Raw genomic sequence first — 15,459 nt, 5'->3', positions numbered from 1 at the left:
CGGCAGCATGGGACACCGGCCGGGGCACGGCGCGGATCTGATCGGGAGCCCCCTGCTCCTGCCCGTGCCGGCAGCGGCATGTGAGCGCGTTGCCGGAGTGTCGCCGGCGACGGGGTTAAAGAAAACTCTCGGTGCGTTGGGTGTCGATAGCGAGCGTGATCTCAGGGTCTGCGAACTGCGATGGGTTGCGGTTTCGTGTTAAGTTTTCTGGCCGGGGATTCAGGGATTGCGGCTCGCCGGTTTTGCCGGAACGGCCGGAAGATGCGACGGCGGAGCGCCGGAGCTGGGTCTCTTCACGTTTCACACTTCCACCCGCTTCATGATCACCGTCAAGGTTCTACAGACTACAAAGCTTGATCGGTTTCACCTCAAAGTAGCTTTCGGCGAACACGAGAACGCTTAGCGTGTGCGTGTCGTATGTAGAGGAGAAGTGTGGATAAACACCAAGATGACAAGAATACACGACCCATCAAGCGATGTTGCCAGCAATATTTGACAAGAACTCTGTATAGCCAAGGGTTTAGGGGTAAAAAGCTATATGCAGCTTTTGACTCCAAGAGAGCATCAACGGTAAGGTAATCTTCAGCATCTGACCTTGCAATGATGTAGGCAGCGCACAGGGCTCAATAGTTGGAATGTTTTGGTAGGAAAGCGGGTGCAGATCTCCGTTCCTTTGGCAGCTCCAGGCATGTGCCGAATTCTGGCCATCTGTTCCTCGCCACAAAAGCACAGCAATGTGGATCTTAACTTGCTGCCGGTGTCTCTCCGCCTGCCAAGGGAAGCGACCTATAAAGTTCAGTAATAAGTCTACACAAGCAATGGAAGAGCCAGCACGGCAACACCTCCTATCTTGGCTACAAACTCGAACTCTGATGACATTGGAACATGTTATAAAGGAAGAAAGGACCAAAATATCGGGCATAAAACTTACCATTTGAAAGCTGAGCTGCAAATGTTACAATCTTGACCTAGGACCACCCTTTCCCGGTATCTGTAGAGCTTCATAATGGCCGTAACCATGATAAAGAACTTGGATGGAGGCTTCTGCCCCATACTCTTGGCCATATTCAGCTATTGCTATTAAACCGCCAGCCTCTTTATCATGCATGTAAACCGTGATTGGCATCCTGCAAATGCAGTGTCATGGTTATGCCAAACGACCATATTAAAGAAGCCAACCTGCAAATCAAAATGCCAAATATATTGCTTGAATGATTGTGGCAGATTCTTTCACCCAAGAACTGAATTATACTTGCAGGAATTGAATATGATGCTAAAGAAGCATTAGTACAGTAAAGAAGTATGGGTGAAACTAACTTATCCCACACAGCTTTAGCTAAGTAGCAAAGATTAAGAAAATCTTCAGACCATGGCTAACACTCACTGAAGAACATGCGAAGCCATGAATAACTCTGGTTCACCTCCCCAAACATGTGGCTTTCTAATCTGAGAGACATATGCATCGAAGTCCCCTTCAATGAACCTGGAAAAATGTTGAAATCGAGGATAAGCACAACACTATCTATTTAGATGGAAAACAAACTGCATGGTTATGAAATAGAGAAAATAACCATTCAGTCTCTGCTCGTCTCTTGATAAACTCATCAGCAACCTAAAGGAAGAAAAGTTTACACATAGGATTCAGATGATGAAAATCACCAGGTAGCTTGCTGCTTATGAACTTTCGCAATCAGAAGCATGAATCTGGCAGCATAATATTGTACGCATACCATTGTTCTCAACTCATCGGCTAGCTTTCTCTGAAGATCCTCATTAGGTATGGGTTTCCCTGATCTAATGCAAGCACCATGGGCCACAGAACGGAACAGACATCTTCCATCTCCAGGAATACCTGTGTGTCATATGGTTCAACTATGAACGACTATTTGATATTCCACTAATCCACTTTGACCAGTGGCACATTGCATTTTTTTTAGAGTAAATTGCATCCACCATACAACTTGCATGGATGAATCACTTTGATCCAACAAGTAGAAAAACGTGCAAACCGATACACAAACTTATCAAATGTGTGCATATACGATTATACGGTCACATGTACTCCATGTAGATGTATTTTGCCACCTTGGCAGGTGATGTGGATGGTTTTATGCACGTAACCCCCTATGTTTGTCCCTCCTTCTCATCTAAGCCTTCAACTGCGTGCAACTCTTATTTCTCTGGTATCGGTGAAAATATTAGGAAAACTTAATAAACCAAGTATATATTTTTTAATCAAAGTTTGACAACAAGATCACCCTGGACCTGTTGTTTCTACTGTACACTTCATTAGTTCTTGTTTCCGAAGTAAAAGGATTAAAAGAAATATTTGCAGCTTTGCACAGTCCTTTTCTGATGATTTACTATGCACTTCACGAAATAAAAAACAATATCATCAACACTAGAACCGAAAAAAGTAATTAAATAGTATTAATATACTAGTACTAGGTTTATCTGATTGCAATAATCAACCATGTAACACGGGAGAAGTTGCAAAAATTTTAGACTTCACTGTTATTATGCACATATAACTTACGAGTCAAAGTTAGATTAACACATAACTTGGATTAATAAACTGATACACTTGGTCACCCATCATTAAAGTTTTTTAATTTTTTCACCGATGTCAAAGATACGAGAAATGCATGGTTAAAACTTAGATGAGAAGGGGACAAAGATAGAGAGTTACATGCATAAAACCGTCCATGTCACGTGCCACTGTGGCAAAAACATCCATGTAGAGTGTATGTGACCGTATCTAAACACATTTGACAAGTTCGCGCATCAATTTGCATGTTTAGCTATTTGTTGGATCAAAGTGATACAACCATACAAGTTGTTGAATGCTGGGTGTAATTTACTTTTTTTTTAAAAATGAAAGGAATCGTTTTCACTCTCACCAGTGACAGAATAATCTGTGTAAACTTTCTTCCCATGAGATAAATTTGCTGATGATTCAGCAGGCTGGGTGCTATCAATGTTGTTGTCCACAGGACCCTCAGCACTTGCCATCCCAGACACTGCAAAACCTTGTCCAGAGGCTATACCTCCTATTTTTCGTGGCATACTTCCCAAACGCCAACTTATACTAGAAAACTTGTGATGGGAAAGTATACCAGACTTTACACTTAGGATTTGGCTTCTTGTTGATAGTCTGCACTGCGACTCTCGCCCTAAACTGACAGAACATGCTGTAGTTTGCAGATTAGATGGCTTTATGTTCTTCTTAACTGAACCTATCCTGGCGTGATGCCTTAATGTTTGTGAGCACGAAGAATTCCATAAATCAACTCTTTGAGTCAACCTTCCTGGTAACTGCCTAGACTCAGAATACATATTCCATGAAGTACAGCATCGCCAGGAAATACTAGGTGTGTTGAGAAGCATTCCCTTCGGGTAGTTCCAAGTGTAACTGAAAGCATGCATATATGGGGAATTAATATTAATTATTAGTGGAACATATTATCATTTCTACAGATAAACAAGGCAGATTTGTGATATGCTTCGGTGACAATTGAAGAAGATCGAAGTTAAATTTGAGAGCAGCTTCAATGACAATTATTAGTAGCGACAATTGAAGAAGGTTAAAATTAAATTTCAGTGCTAACGGAAAATAAATAAATACACAAGAGATAGCAAGCATCAAGGACTAAAGGCTGCCAATGGCACCAAACTTTCAGCAAGCTACCATTTCATTTTTGGCAGAAACAACATGATCGAAGCTCTCTATGTTACTCAATATATTGAACAAGTGCAAACTCTTTAACATTTTCCTTTCGCTCTTAAGCTTGCATAAAGGATTCAATCCATGCTATCTTTTGAACTTATCAGGAGTCAGAATGTGCTAAAATGAAGACAGTCCTCCCAAACCCCAAATATATCAAGCAAGGACAGCAACCTCCAGATCCTTATTCATACTCGTATACAATGCCCCGAACCAAGACTTTGCCTTATCCCTAGATGGGTAATGGCAGACACAAAGGCACATCATCAGCTAACCAGCTTACACACTGCAATTGCCGTCTAGGTAGCCTACTACACACAAACCCCTAAACCCTAGGGCTAAAATGGAACCATCCAAATGGGAGGTGAATTTATGATTTAATTTAACATTTAACAACGAGGGAATAAAGATATTACTTTCACGGAACAGAGGATTAAAGAGAGAGGAAATTAATCACAACAGGTAAAGAAAATCGATTTATACCTTTGGTCTTCCGATTCGGCAAATCGAACGGAGATTTTTTTAAGGAAAATGGAGAAATTTAAGCAGCAACAAGCGCCAAAATTGGAAGCTCTTGGTGCTGGAGCGGCGGAGAGGATTAGAGGCTTGTGCAGGCGAAGCAGCTTTCGATTCTCGCGCAGGACGCTGTCGGGGGCTCGGGGCGCTGCTTCGCGCACAGACCTCTTCTTCTGTTCGGTGTTCAGGCTTGGGCTGCAGGGACGAGGGGGTTCCGCACGGATTCGTCGGCTCGCTCACAGCACAGGCACAGGCACAGGGATTGACGTTGAACGGATGAAGACGAGGAACTCTTTTTTTTTTTGAGAGGATGAAGACGAGGAACTTAGAAACTGGGTCTTGGACGGGCTGGCAATTTTGCGGCCGTGTTGGGCCCTCAGGCCATGTTAGGCCTCATTGGGCCATGGTTTCTCTGTGTTTGTTGTATCACTAACTATTTCACATTTTCATCCTCTACAAAACAAAAATCACATTTTCAGCCATGGGTATGTTTCAAGTGTAGATTGCCCTCGAAAAAAAGTAGGTTGCAAAGTACGAGTCTCCCTCCAGGAAACTTTCTTTTGACAAATTTTCTATAAGAGGAACAATTTTGATTAAGGTTTTCCATCTTATAATTGAATTTACTTTTAAAATTAACAGACCTTATTATTTCGAGGCATTACGGCAGTGTGCCCTTATATTATGTCTCATGCCTGTAAAATAATCTTGCATTACTCACTCCCAAGTAGTGGTGGTGAATGCTATTAGATATTTTTCGGGGTCACTGTATCAAAGATATCCACTTGATAAATATATAAATTATCCTGGCTAGTAATAACAAAGAGTGCAAAACTATCGAGAATTTTGTGATGCTTAGATCAAAGTAATCAATATTGTTAGGAGCTGTAATTGAATATTATAACGTATACTCAAACGAATCTCCTGAGCCTATGACAAAGTTAAAATATATGGAATTGTCAATATATTGATAAAGTATTCCGATAACCATAGAACTTTAATAGAACATGGACCCAAACGTGGGGTGACGCTTTCTGGCTTGATGTCTATTAGAATTTCTTGTTCTAAAGAGCTTAAAATTGGATCAATACCTTACTGTTGGCTATTAGCTTAATGGAGAAGTCAAGGTTACAGTCGATCCGAACAACCTGTCCACTTTCCTCCCCTCCCCTTCAGCAACCTCTCCCTTTATCCGTTCGGAACAAACCCTTTCTATTCCAAGACATCTTCGCGACGGCGACATGAACCCCAATCCGACCCAGCTGAAGAAAATTAAGCACCTTCGAGCAGGTTCCGTGCAATTATTCTACACTAGCGCCGCGCATGGTCCTCCAAGCCGCAAAGATTCCAACTTGATAGCGCGCAGAGGAGTAGAAGAGAGTAATTAGTGATTTCTTGGAGCCAGACGTCGCAATGGCGTCTCCTCCGCTTCAGCTCGCAGCCGCGCCCTTCCTGCTGCTGCTGGTACTAGTAATCCCAGCCGCACGGTCCAGCCGTGTCTTCTCCGTGGCTGATTATGGCGCGGCAGGCGATGGGTCCTGCTACGACACGGCGGCGATTCAGGCCGCTGTGGACGCCTGCGCGGCGGCGGGCGGGGGCCGCGTTCTCCTCCCGGCGCCGGGCAACTACCTGACGGCGACCGTCCACCTCCGCTCGCGGGTGGTGCTCGAGGTGGCCCCCGGCGCGAGGCTGCTGGGCGGGACCAGGCAGGCAGACTACCCGCCCGAATCGCGCCGGTGGTACGTCGTCCTGGCCGAGAACACCACTGGGGCCGGCATCACGGGCGGCGGCGAGATCAACGGCCAGGGCGGGGCGTTCGTGGTCACGCCCAGCGAGGTGAAGAACGTCATGGTGAGCTGGAACGCCACCGGCGATTGCCTGGGCGACGAGTGCCGGCCGCGGCTCGTCGGCTTCATTGACTCCAAGGATGTTAGGATCCACGACATCACACTCAACCAGCCCGCCTACTGGTGGTAAGCATTTTGTGATCCCTCAACTTCATTGATCGATTCAGGGGACATACCGATAGCTGCTAATTTCACTGCTGAAACCATACTCCTAAGTGTGAACTGGTACAGACAAGCCTTCCTGATTTTTCCATTCCAAATATGCTAGAATCAACAAGTTTTTGCTCTGCTGCTCGTGTTCTTGTGGTTGTGGGAAATAACTTACTATCTTGATATGTTTTCCTAGTTAGGACAGAGAATTAGCAGAAATAGAGTGTGTTTATTTGTCGGTGTACTTGGCCAAAATTAACAGGCTCTACACTTGCATTGCTCGCAGTCTTCACCTTGTCAGATGTGACAACACAGTGATCCGCAATGTGTCTATATTTGGGGATTTTAACAGTCCCAACAATGATGGCATTGACATTACGGATTCTAACAACACTGTCATAACCGATTGCCACATAGACACTGGAGATGATGCTTTATGCCCAAAGTCATCCGCTGGGCCTGTTTACAACTTGACAGCCACAAACTGTTGGATCCGAACTAAATCTTGTGCTATCAAGTTTGGAAGCAGAAGCTCCTTCAACTTCAATAAGCTGGTCTTTGACAACATTACAATAGTTGATTCACATCGAGGACTTGGGATGCAGATCCGGGATGGAGGTACTAACCTGTGCTTGCAATTGTCAGTGTGTATTCATACAAGTAGTGTATAAAAGCTTTCTATTTCCTTCTCAACTTCTAAGCCTTCTAGAACAGTAATAATGTTTAAAGAAAATCTGAAGGACAGTTTTAAGGCAACCTGAACCTCATATGTACTTCTATCATGCCTTGACATACTATAGAGTATAGACTGCTTTAGGGCCTGAAAATTTGTATGTTGAACTTTGTCTTGTGGACTAGCTTCTCTTAATATTGAGCTGTGCAAGTGTTGCAGGAAATGTGAGTGATGTGCTGTTTTCAAACATCAAAATGAGCACCAGATACTACCATCCTTTATGGTGGGGAAGAGCCGAACCAATCTACATCACAACTTGCCCAAGGCAGGCAAATTCAAAAGAAGGCACCATTTCAGACATAAGATTCATCAACATCTCGTCAGTATCAGAAAACGGAGTTTTCTTGGCTGGATCGAAGCACGGGCTGCTCCGCAATCTGAAATTCAAGAATGTCAACCTGACCTACAAGCGGTGGACAAACTACACGGGAGGCCTGTACGATTACAGACCTGGATGTGAGCAGATGGTGAAGCATAAGACTGGTGGCATGATGCTGGAGCACATCTCCGGCCTGGAGATCGACAACGTGAGGATGAGATGGGCGAGAGGAAGCCTGAAAGGCTGGGACGTCAATCCCATCCTTTTCCGGCCGTCGACCATCGACAAGCTGTCTTTCCATGACTGGCAGTCGGTGGATGTTCAGTGAATTTGCCACTCCCCGATTGTACCTGTGTATCTGTATCATGATGAATAAAAGGGGTGATTCTTTTTGCGCAATATGTTAATAAGAGATCCCAATTCCCAACAGTACTGTAATTGTGTAAATGGGCGAAAATTCGTGCTGTAATTGTGTTGTGAGATCTGAATTCAAGTTTAAGGGTATCTCTGGTCTTGTTCTCGAGTGTATCTGTTCATGCGGCTATCTCGATTAGCTGAATGGGAGAATGCTACTGCGAAAATTCACGCTTCACTCGCGGGCATCGTGTGAGCGTGATGTGCGTGCATAAGTTGCAACCTTCAGTTTGGAATGGCATTTTTTTTCTGGAAGTTTTCTGAAAATTCATCATCAAATAAAAAAGAAGAAAGAAAGTAAAAAAGGGCCGTTTATACGTCTAGTAATGGGCCAAGGCTGAGCCCCCGCGCCCAACCAGCCAGCCCAGTGCCCCCAACCCTTCACCGTGTCCGTGCTGGACTACGACTCCTGCCTTCTTGGCTGTCGCGACTCGAGGGGCGGAGGAGAGGGGTTTTGCAAGTTTTCTCAATTGCTCTTCTTCGTCGGCCCCGTCGCTCCGATCCGCCCACACCACCTTGCCTAACCGGAGCGGAGCAGCGACCCTCTCCCCGCCTTGTCCGCCGCTCTCGCCCTGCCACGCCTACCCCCCATTATCCTGCCGCGCTCCCTTCCCATTGCCTGGTGTTAGGTATAAGGGAGAGCTCTGTTTCTGCAACCGCTGCGTCCTTCCAGCTCCAGAGGTAATGAACCCTAAAACCTCTGTGTTAGTCCTGTGCTGAAATCACTTTGGTCGATTATTTCCCACGATCGGGAGTTCAGGTCAGCACGGATGTTCTCGTTTGTACTTGAGATTACATGTGCATATGAACGTTTTCCTGATTTGTAGTAATTACAGAAGCTGTAGAGTTCCATCTAAGCTTTCGATAGAGCAGTTGTTTGGGCCAAAGGTTTGGGAGATTTACTATTGGGAAGGTTTCTGCATGCCCAAGTTCTGTTGTCGATGACAACAGTAACTTTGTTATGTTAATTTGGAGGGCTTAATGCCAGATATAAGTAAAGATGATAAAGTGTGAAACTAGGACCTTTTTCCCCCTTGAGTTCAGAGCTGGTCATGTTCTCTATATTTCATATGGACTTGAAAAATACAAAAAGTATGAAATCGTCTGCCCAGAATTTTATGTACCTGGTTGCAGTCATATCTGAAAATGTGGGATTGTTAATGGCCGAATTAAAATATATATAGTTAGAAAGCTGTAGGCAATTCAATGTAGTTCATACTAGTATCATTTGTGGCATTTGGGACTGTAGAATAACTGTCCTGAATTATGAAGGGTGCTGTTCTAGGTTGGACAGAACGTTGTTCAATGTTTGAAACAGAGGAGTTAACAACAGAGTCATGTCCTATGAAAATGGAAGAAAAATTAGTAATTCTGTGCAGTTTCTGGGAGTATATAGGTTGCTATGATCTATCTGTTAAGCCTGAACCTTATAGCTATTTGTTTAGTGAGGTAGTGGAGTGGTTGCTGCTGTCCAGAATGGATTATAGGTCGTTTTTTCACATAGAATCGATCTTTCAGCAATCGATATGAATATGTGTTGCATGAACTTACTCATGAGTCATGAGGTGGTGACACCGGGAACTGAATCTTCCACCTGTCACTTCACCTTGTGTGGTAGAAAGTCAAGTTACACGGTGGAATGGTTTACTGGAAGTGCTTATATGTCATGAATTTATGCTTATACATGCTTTATTATTGATTAAATGCAAATATTACACAATGTAGTGGGTGAGTGTGACACATGCGTGTATGTGAGTAGTACCACATCCTTTTATACGATAACCAATTGTTCTAATTTTCTTGATTGTTGTACGTACCGAAGTAATGCTACCAAATTTTTTACATGTTAGCACTAAATTCAATGCGATTTAGTTTGTGCTTACTCCTTATACCTATTTGGGTGTTGTAGTTGTCAAGCCAGCTTACTGGCCATGAAAGACCTCCACCTCCCACTGAACCAGACCCAGAGGGTCCGCTGCGAGAAAGCACTCCACGAGCTCCAGGTGCTCACCCCCACCACGGTGTTAGCTGCTGCTGTCACCATCGCAGACACCATACCCGTCAACCATGAGGACAGCATCCTCAGGTTACCCACCCTTTCTTGTCCCATTCTCTCTCTGTTTCTCCATCTCATATGAACTGATGGGAGTGCATGCAGGGGGCATTGGACGTCGGATCAGAAAGGGAAGTTGGTGTCGACACTCTGTGGGGTGGTGGAGTGGGTCGACAAGCTAGTCCATGTGCGGACGCTCCAGGCAAGGTACTCAGTTGGTGTCCCTACTGTGTTGCTCTGGCAACATCGGAATTCGATATGGGGATTTTCCTTTAGGAGTTAGGTCTGACTTATTTGTCTCGAAGTGAGTTTGCTGTTGTGATACTGAATTGAGCGGTAGACTTGTATTGGACAAGGGGGTTGTGTAAGGTCAATTTTACATGTCGAAATACACTAGTGAGCTATCTTCGTCTCATTCTGGAGAGTGGAGATGCCGTGTTATGTTGGTTTGAGTTGTGTATACTGAACTATATAACAGAGTTGATTGTCTCCTTTGGCCATGGAACTGCCAGTGCCAGACTGGTAGTGTAGTTTGCTATAACCAGTTAAATGGATTCGCTTAAAAATTTCCGCATGCATAAAAAATGTTCAATCAATAAGATTATAAGGGTCATGCAATGTGGTGTGAGACTGTGAGGAAAAGAACTGTTCGCTTGGTTTCTGTATTAACTGTGCTAAGTGAACTTGTGATTAGAATTGTGGATAAGCTCTCAAGGCTCATTCCTGTCTGTTCTTTGTATTTCTGGTATAGGCCAGAGATCTGTGATATCTTAGTTGGCCGTGTCATTAAGGTGTGTAAAATGTAAATTAATGTTCTGTATCAATATTTAAACCTTCTGACTTTTGCAACTAAATTTGTTATTATTATGTCAATTCATGATGATACTATATGCTCTACACTTTAAGGGCTGAACACATATTTCGGTATCTCAACTTACTTTGCTCTTTGTGTTTGGTAGTATGTTCGAAAATCTGGCTATAACAGTTATATAACTCATTGAGAATCCAATATCATTTACTTTATTGTCCTGCCAGTTTAGTGTCGATGCAAACAATGTACTCCATTTCAGACCAATATAAATTACTGTGTTGTTTTTTTTTTATTCTCAAGGTTGGTCCAGAGAGCTGGAGGTTGGAGATAAATTCTAAACAAGATGCTGTTATGAGGTTTTCTTCGACAAATTTTCCTGATGGAATTCAGGTATGCTTATTTGCTTTGTAACATCCATAAGCCATAATTTGTGGGATAGCACACAGCTGAGCACTACTTCAATATTGGTATATCTTGCTATATACCAATCTGGAAAATAAATAATACTAAGCACAAAATCAACAAGAACTTCAACATGCTCAATGAGATTTGAGAACAGAGTCTCTTCAATTATATACAACACATTAGAAACCAATTTCCTGGTTTTCTGGAAATTATGCACTGCACTTACCTTACTGGCGTGTAACTGGGGGTTTTATTTTTTCTTGAAAGATTAACTGGGGTGTTATTGAAATGTCAGTTTTAGTACCGCATCATTTTCTAATAGAACAACAATTGCTAGAATCTTTTTCAATAATTCAATTGCTAGAATTAGTTCATTATAAATTTCACTAGCAATTCTTCTCCAATATCCAATTAATTTTTTTCTCATGCCCTCTGTTAGAGAAGGAGAACTGCTGTTGATGAACTTAACGTGCGAAGTATTTTTGAAGAAAATGATGTTGTCTATGTAAGTACTATACTTGCCCTTTTCTTTGAGGTACAAGAACTAATGCTTTGGTTCGGTGCTGGAATAGATACTCAGCTCATCATCTGCCTAGTGATCTGAAAACATTTTTTCTACCAACAATATGACAGCTTACAGTATGATATATCTCTGACATGTGGGTAGCAACAAGCCAACAAATATATGCTGAAATAGTGCTTGGTTCTCTCACTGTTGGCATATTTCTTTACAGCTCTTCTTCTTCTTCTTCTTTTTATTTCAAACGACTATTATTCCTGGTGTAACTTCCCGTTCATCTTTCGATGTGTTTATTTTGATTGCATTTTGAGGAATCATTATTACTGCCCCCTGAAGATAAGTGGTTTGCACACCTTCAAGGGCTACTGAAATAGCCTTTACAGTGTACTGTTGCATCTCCATCACACGTAATTGCAAGTCAACTGGAAATATTGCGTTTCCCAGAATTACTTTATATCTCGTGGTGAACTAACAATTAAACTTCTAGACAAGGTTGCAGTATGACTTATGAGTAAATAAAAAAAACATATTCTGGCTGGGTGTAATACACCAATATGACGTATCAAAACTTTGTTTTAATTAAATTCTGAGTTATCAATACTTAATATGGTCATGATTAGTCAGTCAAAACACGAGTAAAGGATATAGCGATCATTGCATAACCCCTGCCTCTGAATCTGGAATGCATTAATTTGATCCACTAAGAGTACCTGTGTGGATGGGACCCCTTACATAAAGGTACCCTAGTCTTTGTTTAGGGAATCAAGCAAGAATAGATCAAATTTCTCTTCAGGGCTTGCATGGTCAGAGCCTTCTGCCGAAGGTGCAAACCCTGTTGGTGACAAGGGCACAAGTTTGGTGTCGAAAACGGTTCTGCATTTTGTGAACGGAGAACCTGTCCAGTATTATAGAAACAGCACATTTCTTTCCTCTCATGCAAAAGGGTTCCTTGCTTAGAATTTGTGTGCTTTGTTTATCTTTCTTGATTCATGCTGAGAAGTGCCCTTATATATATTTCTTTCCTTATTCCTGCTCTTCCCTCTGGGGAAAATTCATGACACCGTGGAACTATGAATTATCTTTTGGCCTATACTTTTTTTTCAAAAAAAAACGTTTAATACTCATTTTATTTCCTTGTGCTGCATCTGATGAGAACTGTTCAAAATGGGATGCTTCTTCTTTGTTCTTTACCAGGCTGAAGTTTGTGCTTTCCAACATGATGGATCTCCAGAGCTGCAACCAATGGGTCAAAAGAATGGAAAGGTACATGCTGATCAAATACTTTGTCAGCTTAGTGTTCTGCAGTTCCCAACCACTTTAGAATTTAGATTGCTGTCTACGCTGAACATTATCAATGTGTTCTTTTAAATGTCCCCCAGTGTAGCTTTGCATTTCTTGTAAAGGCTGCCTTACAATGCTGGCTCTTCAATGAGATGCAAAAGTTGGTTGAGGTGTTGAGGTGTAGTAGTGCAAGGCTGACTCATGGGTGGTTCAAGGATGTGCCTTCTCAATGCCTCCTAGTTTCCACTAGAGTAAAATATACTAGTGGTCCTTAATCTTGTTCCACGGTGTCATCTAGGTTCCTAAACTCCGAAAATGCACATATGTGTCCCTAAACTTATTAAGTGTGCCACCTGAGGTCCAAATCACCATAAACTTAGCCTATGTGTCACACAAACATGGTACCTAATATGCAATATACAGGATAATGACAACAGCCACGAGTGTGTATTAGAGCATGGCGACATCTTGGGCTCCATGCAAGATCTAGTGCCATGTATGCAATTAGTTGCTGATTAGGGTGATTTCGACATCAAATGATATACTTAACAAGGTTATGGACCTAAATGTGTATTTTAACTCTACATGGACAAGTTTAAGGACCGCTGATGCATTTTACTCTTGACTAAGTAGGTCTATGGTTATACCTTTAGTAGAGGCTTTGCTTACAGTCTTTGCCTTTCCAAAAATTTGATACTGTTTACTGAGACAACTTTTAATTTGTCTGTTATTGATTCGTTTTGTGGGGTTTATTGATGCAGCTTGAGAGGGGCCAATTGCTCACAGTCTCTCCTTACTTGGTAAAACGACAGAATCAGCATTGTTATCACCTTGAGCAATATGGCGTATATTTGATTCTCGGTCGCAATGGATTCATTTGGGTAGGTGAGCATGCTGTGGTGGGTGAAACGGCCAAGTTGATGGGAACTGAACTTGAGAATTTCACGCCTCTGGAAACAAGGAATCATGTTTGCCGGCTCGCCAATGCCGTACATGTGCTTTCAGCCCTAGGATTCACTTTGACTGCCGAACTGATAGTGGAGACGGCGGAAGCAAGTTTGTCGTCCAAGGTTGCTGTAAATGACATGGTTGGGGGTGAATTTTTTGTCCAGACAGCAGAGAGAGAGAAAGGGGCTGCACGTCGAGTTCATCTGGTGAGAAAGGAAATTGGGTCAATATAAGTAACTAACTATGCTGATTCTTGCTGCCTGATTGACAGAGGAGTGCGTGATCTGCAGTAGCCTTGTCCGTATGAGATTATTCTCAGTGCCTGATCTTTACGGTTTCTACAAGAGACCATCAGTGCCTTGTACACACTTGACAAAGATGCAAAAATATTGAAAGGTTTGCGGACCTTGCTCCACCCTGGTGCTGTTCATGCATTTGTTCATGGTGCTAGAAATGCTAGTCTTGGGGTCTGGCAGGTCTGTAATAGACTATGCAGCTAATCAACCCGTTATTTTTTCGTTGCATCTCACGTTGAACATTTCGATTTAAAGCCTGCCCAATTCGCCAAACGGCAACGCAATTGGATTAATGACATCTGCCCATTCTGATTTCTTATTTGAAGTCCTGTAAGCTCGGGCTGTTACTTGTTGTGAGAATTCCTTTTGCTTGATCTTGTTTCGACGTGCATCTGTAATATTTTGTTTAAAGCCATGATGGATGGATGGGTTTAGTAATCTGTAACCTACCCACTTGATAAGTTTTGTAAAGCCCAGCCCATTTGCTCTCTCTCAAAGCCCAGCCCATTTACAGCAATTCCTGCAAGCGGGGACACCAGGCACCGGCCAACCCCGCTGCCAGTCTCCACAGCGCAACCTCCCAGACGAGCACCAAATCGACGACCTCTTCCCCTCTCCGATCTCGACGCGCACCAAACCGGGCTCGATGCGGGCGATCTCGTCGGCGGCGGGTGGGATGCTGAGGGCGCGGCTGCGCGGGGCGGCGCGCGTTCGCGGCGGCGGCGAGGGGGCCGGGCGGTGGACGACCCCGGGGCACGAGGAGCGGCCCAAGGGGTACCTCTTCAACCGGCCGCCGCCGCCGCCGGGGGAGTCGCGCACGTGGGAGGACTGGGAGCTGCCCTGCTACGTCACCTCCTTCCTCACCGTCGTCATCCTCGGCGTCGGGCTCAACGCCAAGCCCGACCTCACCATCGAGACCTGGGCGCACGAGAAGGCGCTCGAGCGCCTCCAGCAGCAGGAGCTCGCCGCCGCCGAAGCCCAGGCCGAGTGATCAGCGCGTATCAGGTCACACCGAACCCTAGGCTGCCTCTGATTTGCTTCCAATAAGATGGTTGCGATGTGTGGTCCCGAACTTCTGATGTGGATGGAACACGGGCTGAAACCTATGATGTTGTTTCTGTTTCGTTTTGAATTTTTCCCGATGATGATGGCGAATGCCCTGAACATTTTGAAATGTTTCACAGTTGTATTATCCTCTTCATCCTTCGGTTGTACTACTACTACATGACCACAGTTAGGACTGTATTTGTCTCTCTTTGCCGCAGATAACTCTGTTGTGAAATATTTCTAGTGTTGTTTGAGAGCCTTGGGCGTTTCTCAGTAGGTAGATAGATAGATAAATTAGTTTTAAAACGTTAGAAGGTAATGCATAAGTTATATTAAGTAAGCCTGTAAGTTTGTTTGGCCATAGGTGCAATCGTATGGTAGATGCAGAACATATTAGA

The 15,459-nt window shown here is 43.6% G+C and overlaps 4 protein-coding genes across 6 annotated transcripts; 3 read left to right on the top strand and 1 right to left on the bottom strand.

The window, feature by feature from the left end:
- Positions 1-420: 420 nt before the first annotated feature.
- Positions 421-4,552, bottom strand: LOC112880524 (OTU domain-containing protein At3g57810-like). Of its 3 annotated transcripts, none has more exons than XM_025945183.1 (7): positions 4,208-4,551; positions 2,901-3,412; positions 1,731-1,852; positions 1,572-1,612; positions 1,385-1,483; positions 932-1,127; positions 421-786 (listed from the first exon to the last, which is right to left on the bottom strand). In XM_025945183.1, the coding sequence occupies exons 2-6, from the start codon at positions 3,385-3,387 to the stop codon at positions 956-958; spliced, it is 921 nt and encodes a 306-aa protein (XP_025800968.1). In that variant the 5' UTR covers positions 3,388-3,412; positions 4,208-4,551; the 3' UTR covers positions 421-786; positions 932-955. The 3 variants fall into 3 exon arrangements, with proteins under 3 accessions (XP_025800968.1, XP_025800967.1, XP_025800969.1); XM_025945182.1 differs by having other exon boundaries at positions 421-769; XM_025945184.1 differs by lacking the exon at positions 421-786 and having other exon boundaries at positions 951-1,179; positions 4,208-4,552.
- An 826-nt stretch (positions 4,553-5,378) lies between these two features.
- On the top strand, positions 5,379-7,801 carry LOC112880523 (probable polygalacturonase). Its single transcript, XM_025945181.1, has 3 exons — positions 5,379-6,210; positions 6,521-6,852; positions 7,127-7,801. The coding sequence occupies exons 1-3, from the start codon at positions 5,651-5,653 to the stop codon at positions 7,612-7,614; spliced, it is 1,380 nt and encodes a 459-aa protein (XP_025800966.1). The 5' UTR covers positions 5,379-5,650; the 3' UTR covers positions 7,615-7,801.
- A 289-nt stretch (positions 7,802-8,090) lies between these two features.
- On the top strand, positions 8,091-14,329 carry LOC112880525 (exosome complex component RRP4 homolog). The gene is made up of 8 exons (XM_025945186.1): positions 8,091-8,381; positions 9,610-9,786; positions 9,859-9,971; positions 10,510-10,544; positions 10,865-10,954; positions 11,409-11,474; positions 12,684-12,752; positions 13,532-14,329. Exons 2-8 carry the CDS (start codon positions 9,632-9,634, stop codon positions 13,949-13,951), a joined length of 948 nt encoding a protein of 315 aa, XP_025800971.1. The 5' UTR covers positions 8,091-8,381; positions 9,610-9,631; the 3' UTR covers positions 13,952-14,329.
- A 226-nt stretch (positions 14,330-14,555) lies between these two features.
- LOC112881810 lies at positions 14,556-15,283 on the top strand. Its single transcript, XM_025946677.1, has one exon. It carries the CDS (start codon positions 14,661-14,663, stop codon positions 15,003-15,005), a length of 345 nt encoding a protein of 114 aa, XP_025802462.1. The 5' UTR covers positions 14,556-14,660; the 3' UTR covers positions 15,006-15,283.
- The last annotated feature ends 176 nt before the right edge of the window (positions 15,284-15,459 follow it).

The sequence above is a fragment of the Panicum hallii genome, chromosome 2 (genome assembly GCF_002211085.1).
Source record: "Panicum hallii strain FIL2 chromosome 2, PHallii_v3.1, whole genome shotgun sequence".
In the NCBI taxonomy this organism is placed as follows: domain Eukaryota; kingdom Viridiplantae; phylum Streptophyta; class Magnoliopsida; order Poales; family Poaceae; genus Panicum; species Panicum hallii.
Note: the sequence above shows the minus strand (reverse complement) of the source record. Positions and strands in the feature narration are given on the sequence as shown.